General features: G+C 44.6%; 1 protein-coding gene across 1 annotated transcript in view; it reads right to left on the bottom strand.

Moving 5' to 3' along the window:
* Positions 1–7,500, bottom strand: part of LOC308299461 (uncharacterized protein) — a 26,748-nt gene that overhangs the window by 2,758 nt on the left and 16,490 nt on the right. Inside the window, exons 9-13 of the mRNA XM_080743238.1 lie at positions 5,674–5,768; positions 3,637–3,693; positions 2,809–3,025; positions 1,927–2,049; positions 719–884 (exon numbers count right to left, since the gene is read on the bottom strand). Of these exons, the coding sequence (XP_080599364.1) occupies positions 719–884; positions 1,927–2,049; positions 2,809–3,025; positions 3,637–3,693; positions 5,674–5,768 (658 nt within the window). The remainder of the gene's footprint in view (positions 1–718; positions 885–1,926; positions 2,050–2,808; positions 3,026–3,636; positions 3,694–5,673; positions 5,769–7,500) is intronic.

Here is a 7,500-nt window from a genome sequence, read left to right as displayed (position 1 = left end):
CAAAATCGATATGAAAAGTCACCTTCAGGCGGCTGCTACCCGTGACTTGTAAATAGACTAAGCCCCCATGCTCCCCCCACCTTTTTTTTGCCTTTGTATTTGATGTTATGCTTTTTCTGTTTTTGAAATTGATATTATCCTAGATAAAGTACTGTGTTCTATCCGTCTGTCTTTCAATGTTATATGAGATACTTAAAGTGTGGTTCCTGTGGAAATAAGCCTTGCAGGATCTCCTTTTAGTTGACCTTGTAACAGTGATTTGTACTGTCATGAAACTGTACTTTTTTCTATTGCAAACCTCTAATACATTCTTCAATCAATCAATTACTGTAATATCTGTAATTTGAGTGCCAAGTACTGCCAACGTAAACAAGACTGTAAAAGGCCTTATTGGTATGCTCCTGTTGGGCAGGATGTCTAACTGTACCGGTGCTGTGCTGCATTTTAAATGTAACTACTGTACTTGTGTTGTTAATTCATTGTGACTAATAAAATATTCAATCAATCAATCAACAGTGATCGTGATTCCTATCTCTAGAATAATTATGGAATCCAATCTCGATTGTGCCTCCAGTGAACTCCCTCTCTGCTGTCTCACTTATCTATTTATTGCCTTAATATATAGGAAATACTAGGGGCTGTTGTTGAGTGTACTGTATATTAAATATAATATATTTTGGAGAGCGAACAGAGGCTGACAGGTTATCGGCGCGCCCACCTCTGTTTGCCAGACTTGGGAAGCTGCTCCCACACGATGAGGCTGTGACCCCCGGTGACCCAGCGGTGACCTCCGCTCCCGGTGAGCCATGCCGCAAAGCAGAGGATTCTGGGAGCCTCTGCGCTGGTCAGCGAGGCTAGGTACCGGCACTGAGGAAGAGAAAATACTGGAGGGCGAGAGAGAGACAGAGAGACAGAAAGATAGAGTGAGACAGCGACGGAAACAGGTACAGAGGCAAACCATCACAGATCGAAGAGAGAGAGAGAGAGAGAGAGAGAGAGAGAGAGAGAGAGAGAATGTCAGAGGCAAAATTATGCGTGGGTGAGATGAGAACTCAGTTGAAAACAATTCTGTTAGATTTTCTGGTTTGGTTGTCAGTTTGTAGTGAGAGATGTTTGTGTAAGCCCCATGGGCTTGGAAGGGAGAGTATACAGCCATTTGTATCTCATTTCCTCTGCTTTTATCTTTCCATTACTGTGCGCTTTTCTCCGATTTTATTTCTGTGTGTTCTGATATCGTTCACGTACTGTACATTCAGCTGAACTGAACTGAACTTGGACAGTTCCAATGTGAGGTAACGTGCATACAGTATATCATTGACAGAACCTGTGTGATGGTGTAAACGTATAGCCTATCTACAGAACAAGCCCACAACATGTCACGTTGTGAGCTTGGCGGCCAAAGCTGAATGGGTTGAGAGGCCATTTGGGAAGCAGAAGGTCCATGGTTCAACCCCCCAGTCTGCCCCTAACTGCTCCCAGGGCTTAGTTTTAAATGAATAGCCCCCACTTCTCCTAATATAGTTAGCATAAGTAAATGTAGAGGGCACATTTCACGTAATCGTCGTTGTCGGGTGGAAACCTTGTATGTCCAAAACCGTTCATTTTGTATTTGTCATTTTAAAAATGATTTAAAACAGTGACAATAGCAAGCACACAAGCACACAACACCTCGCGGTGCGAGGCGTTGTGTGCTTGTAGATCTGCTATTTTGTCATTTTGTGTGACAGTCTTGTATGACGAAGCAGGGCTTTACTTAACAAAAAAACATACACATTTGAAACTTGGAGATAAAAGGTTTCTGCCATACAGTGATGATTATGTGCAAGTGTACAGTCATAATTGCAGAAAAGCAACGGTTTTGGACATAATAAGGTTTACGCCCAACAGGACTGTAGCCGATGTTGGTTTGCTCTGTCCTATACTCACGGTTCAGAGAGCTCTCCCCATTGGTCAGATCGTAGCAGGAGCCAATTAGAAGGCCCGCAGTCTGATGAACACAGTCTGTTACCCCGGTGACACTGCTGTGATTGGTCAGTCTGGATACAGCCCCTGTGATTATTGGCCAGATGTTAATGTTAGTTTCTTATGGTGTCCCTCTGACGCGCACGCACGCACGCACGCACACACACACACACCCACGCACGCAAACACACACACACACACACACACACACACACACACACACACACACACACACACACACACACACACACACACACACACACACACACACACACACACACACACACACAATTGCTTTATTTTAAATAAGCAACATTGAAAGAGTCAACTATTTTGTCTTAATTGATGCCTTGACCTCAACTCCCTTCATTATTCTTTGCAGCAGAAACTTGCATAAAACTACAATAAAGACCATCGGTTTATCTAACAATACAGCATAATTTAAACATTGACTTTTCCATACAGACAGGCTTCCATTTACAGAAGAAATACAGCAGTACTTTTGCCAAGTTGCTTGGCTTTACTATTAGAGAGACCTGCCTCCGGCACACAGGCACACACGCACGCACGGACGCACACAACACAACACACAAATCTTCCCCAGTCCCCACACACACTGACAGAAATCCAAACATACTTTTCTCTTGTTCTTAATTCTGTCTGTGTCTCTCTCGCACGCGCGCACGCACACACACACACACACACACACACACACACACACACACACACACACACACACACACACACACACACACACACACACACACACACACACACACACACACACACACACAGACATCTCCTCACACGTAAACAATGGGTCCTGTGCAACCAGTGCAGACTCACCGGTCCTCCAGTGAAGTATCCGGACGCTGGCTCGCCCGTGGGCCACAAACACGCGGTCGCCCCGGGGACTGAGGGCCAGGCGGGCCCCTCCCCCGCAGCCCGTCACCTGGGCCGTCCAGTGGTGCAGCAGGCGGAGGGGGTCGTGGTCTGAGTAGAGGCACTCCCACACGGACACGCCGCCGTCGGCCGAGCCGCTGAACACCAGCGGGCCCTGAGACTGTGGAGGGGAACAGGGTCAGGGTGAGACTGTGGTATAGGAATGGGACGATATGATAATGTCATGTCACGATTATTGTGACCAAAGAAATTGAGATTTACGATATTATCGCAATAATCAAAATATCCCCAACATCCATTATCCTGGGGCGGAACATTTGCCAAAAAATTACAAATCTACAAGCTCACAACGCGTCACAACGCGACAAATATTTCTATATAACTTATTTCCAGGTCCGTTTTACCAATTATGGAGGGTTTAAATGGTACCGGATATGCAGCTTGGCAAATAAAAGGTGAATTGATCCCAGTGTATGACAGAGGACAATTTCAAGATACATTTAAATCTCCACGATACGATTATTGTGAGTGTTTTTTTATCACGATAAACGATAACGACGATTATCGTCCCATCCCTAGACTGTGGGGGAACAGGGTTAGGGTGAGACTGTGGAGGAACAAGGGGAACAAGCCTGTTCATACTGTCTCCGACCATCGGACATTTCGTCGGAAAGGTCCAGTTCGACTACAAAATGACGTCACTCGCCAACTTCTGAAAAGCATTACCCCGAATTAGAGTTCGGAAAGCTGCCCCCCGTCGGAAAGTCGGACCTTTCCGACGAAAGGCCTGGTGGTCGGAGACGGTATGGACGGGCCTTTGGGGTGACACTGTGGAGGAACAGAACAGAGGGCCACAGGGGACACATCGCTGTTGTCATGGAGATGGGAGACTTGGAGTTTGTGCAGATGTGCGTGCGTGTGCGTCAGTGTTTGTGTGTGTGTGCGTCAGTGTTTGTGTGTGTGTGTGTGTGTGTGTGTGTGTGTGTGTGTGTGTGTGTGTGTGTGTGTGTGTGTGTGTGTGTGTGTACAGCCGTTTTAAAGCCTCTGCTTTAGTGTAGGAATACCAGGGAGAATGTGTGTTTTTGTGTGTAGGTGTGTTTTTATGAGCGTGAGAATGCCCTGTACAGCATGTTTGTGTGTATGAGAGAGAGAGAGACAGAATGAATATGTGTGTAGTGTACATGTGTTTGTGTAGATCTGTAAAAAGACATAATTTGTACATAAAAGTACATATTTGGGTAAATGAGAATGAACTTGTGCACATTTGTTGATGTAACAATGTTGTTGACGTGAGAGACAGCGAGAGGGAGATTGTTTGAACACGTCAGGTGTTCAAACAGGTCAGATTTGTATGTATTTATTTGTGTAAATGTTCATTTGAAAACCTGTGTGTGTGTGTGTGTGTGTGTGTGTGTGTGTGTGTGTGTGTGTGTGTGTGTGTGTGTGTGTGTGTGTGTGTGTGTGTGTGTGTGTGTGTGTGTGTGTGTGTGTGTGTGCGTTCATGCCACTCCAGGTCATAAATGGATTGCCGGCTTTCGCATGATAAACAACGGGGAGGGTGAAAGCTAGGCTCTGTGCCGTGTGCTTTGATGATTGCAAATTGCAAAATATGTGCATATGCAGCCGCGGCTTTCAATATCCATAAAAACCCGTTCCTCGCACACACAAATTGGCTGAGCCGCTGCACTGCAAACATCTCGACAGATATCTTTGAAAGCAGTAAACAAGGAACGCCTGCTTGAAGATAAAAGTGGAGCAATATAGCCGTTTGATTCCTTGAGAAAGAACAGCCTTTTTTTCCTCTTTTCTTTTTTTTCTTTTACCACAGTCCACGGACGCAAACCACCAAAAATAATTAGGTGTGTTAAAGCAGCTTAAGGGAGTCCTAGCACGCAGAAATACGTTGGCTGTCTGACAGATTCCTGGCTTTCTTCCCCCATAATAGACCTGAAAATTGGGCCGTCACTACTGGGTGTGAGGGGGAACATTTTGCTGATGACATGCAAAATTAAGTTCGGTTAAGGGTGCTATGGTGACTCATTTAGTACATTTTACTGTACAATACAGACACACCAGAGTTGTATTCAGTTGCATCTCCCTCCTCCCTCTCTCTTCATCATACCATCAAATAAAAAAGAAGTCACCTGTTTTCTGGGGGTGGACATTCTGCGAAAATAGCAGATCTACACGTTTAGAACGCATTGTGTTGAGGGGCATTGTGAGCTTGTAGATTGGCTATTCTTGGAGAGAATAGAAGGTGAAGAAAACACGAGGGGGCCTGGGGGACTCCAGATAATGAACTAGGGTCAAAAAACACCACATTTTGTATAGCACGGTTATATTATGATATTGATAATAGCCGATCTACATGCTCACAAAGGGTTTGGCCAATGTAAAATTGTCGTTTTAGAGGTATTAAAAAGTCCTTAGATTGTCACTTTAGAAACATGCACAATATGTATTATTCATTGTATTATATTGCTGCCTTTTTTGTATGTTATAATTGTGATGGTATGCCCAAAACTCCAATAAAAAGAGTAACCCTAACCCTAACAAAAGAAACATGCACATACCCACTATACACTTAAACTTTATGTTGGTTTGTTTACTGTTGAGTGAGAAAACAGTGTTGCACATTAAGTTAATCATCTGGGGACCCTCCAACATCATCTGGGGACCCCCCAAAATAATTTCCCGACTCACAGGATGAGTCTAAGCAAGCATAAATAAAGAGTGAATACAAACAGCTCAGCCAGCTACTGTACTGTGTACCCTGCATGGGGACAGATGGCTGTGTGTGACCTTTACCCACCTGTATGGAGGTGACCTCACCTCCTGGTGAGCATTGATTGATTGACAGTTCTCCAAGGTGTGCCAGCCCCAGGCTTGAACTTTGCCGGCGTCTGTGGAACGAGGCCGAAGGTTCGTCATGGGAGAGAGAACGAGAGAATTAGTCAGAAGTGTGTGGGGGGGGGGGAATATATCCGTCAGCCGATATTGGCCTGTATACTAATCACAGATATACCGTAGCCCATGTTGTTCCGATAAGCAGCCGCAATATGTTTTTTACAGAAGAGTTTGTTTTGTATTTAGATATTTTATGTTATAACATTGCTGTCACGACCAAATTTGGACCCTGACTTTTGTTGGGACACAGTATGGTCTAACATTAGGCTATCTTCTAGAAATCCAGACCATCAACAAATTCATTTAAATTTTGTTCATCGGACTTATTTAACTCCTCGCAGACTATGTGCTATGAGGATTTTGAATAATCCCAACTGCACTCTCTGCGCCTCAAATAGTATTGGTACCTTCCTTCACATGGTTTGGGAATGCCCAAATGTGTCGTCATTCTGGAATATGGTTGCCTCAAAACTTTCAACTATTTTTAGTATCAATATCATATCTTCTCCTTCTTTATTTTTATTAAATGACGTCTCACAGTTGCAACTAAACAATATACGCAAGCGCATCTTCTTTGCTGGATTAACGGCGGCGAAGAAGATGGTAGCTACGCGGTGGAAACCTCCTCATACGTTAACGTTTCGCCAGTGGGCCTTAACCTTTCTAGATATAGTATATTTAGAGCAGTCGATAGCAAGGTTACACGGAGCAAAAGAAGAAAACATTAATATGTGGTCGGACATTGCAGATAAGCTTAAGGCTATGATTCAAGAAATCACTATATAGTGGTAACAGCCTAGCACAGGCATGCACTATTGTACATTCCGTGTTGGTCCGGGGAAAGGGGGTGGGTGGGTCTTCTTTTCCTTTTCTTGTTTTGCTATTGTTTGTGTTGTTTGTCTGTTAATTGCATTTTTCTTTTGATTATGGAAAATAAAAATAATTGATAACAAAAAAAAAACATTGCTGTCACGCTACAGATGTCACACATACTGTAAGTAGCAAAAATAGCAGATCTACAAGCGCAAAACGCATGGCTAGTGGTGCTATTTTAATCCTGAAAAGTAACAGTTTTGTACATATTTATACTGCATATATTTGTATTTGATCTTCTTCATATGGCCCAGACACGATTTCTTTTACTCCACAATATCGGCATTGGCCACGAAAAAAACAGCATCGGTCGGGCTGTGGGCAGCAGACGGGAAGTGATTACTACCGGTCCTGGGTAAAACCCACCTGAGCCCCGCGGCCCCTGCCATCAGAGCTGTCCATTCCTATTGCCGTGAGCCAGCCGGTTGCTCCACTGGCCCTGTGTGACTAAACCACTCAGTCGCTCACTCTGGCCCCTGACGGAGACACAGTGACAGACGCTGCCTGCTGCCCACACACTGTTAAAGGGCTCGCTCGTAAACATATGGGAGCAGCAGACGTGCAAGCGTAGGATTGTGGACTGTGTGCAGTTAGCAGTACACAAATGCATAAGAGCATATGCATGCATGCATGTGTATGCATACACGTGCGGCTCTGCCTGTTTGCCAGCATATGTACAGTACATACGCGTGTGCGTGCATGCACACAAGCACATATGGAGTGTGCACACACACTCACACATGGACACAAACACACACAGCCGCATACACAGGCGCTCACACACATACGACAGACGGAAAGACAGAAGGAAAGACAGACACACAGCTAGAACATTGTGACTTGTTCTAATTATTC

Source organism: Nannobrachium achirus (assembly GCF_963921795.1).
Source record: "Nannobrachium achirus genome assembly, chromosome: 2".
Classification (NCBI taxonomy): Eukaryota; Metazoa; Chordata; class Actinopteri; order Myctophiformes; family Myctophidae; genus Nannobrachium; species Nannobrachium achirus.
This window is presented reverse-complemented; position numbering and strand designations above follow the sequence as displayed.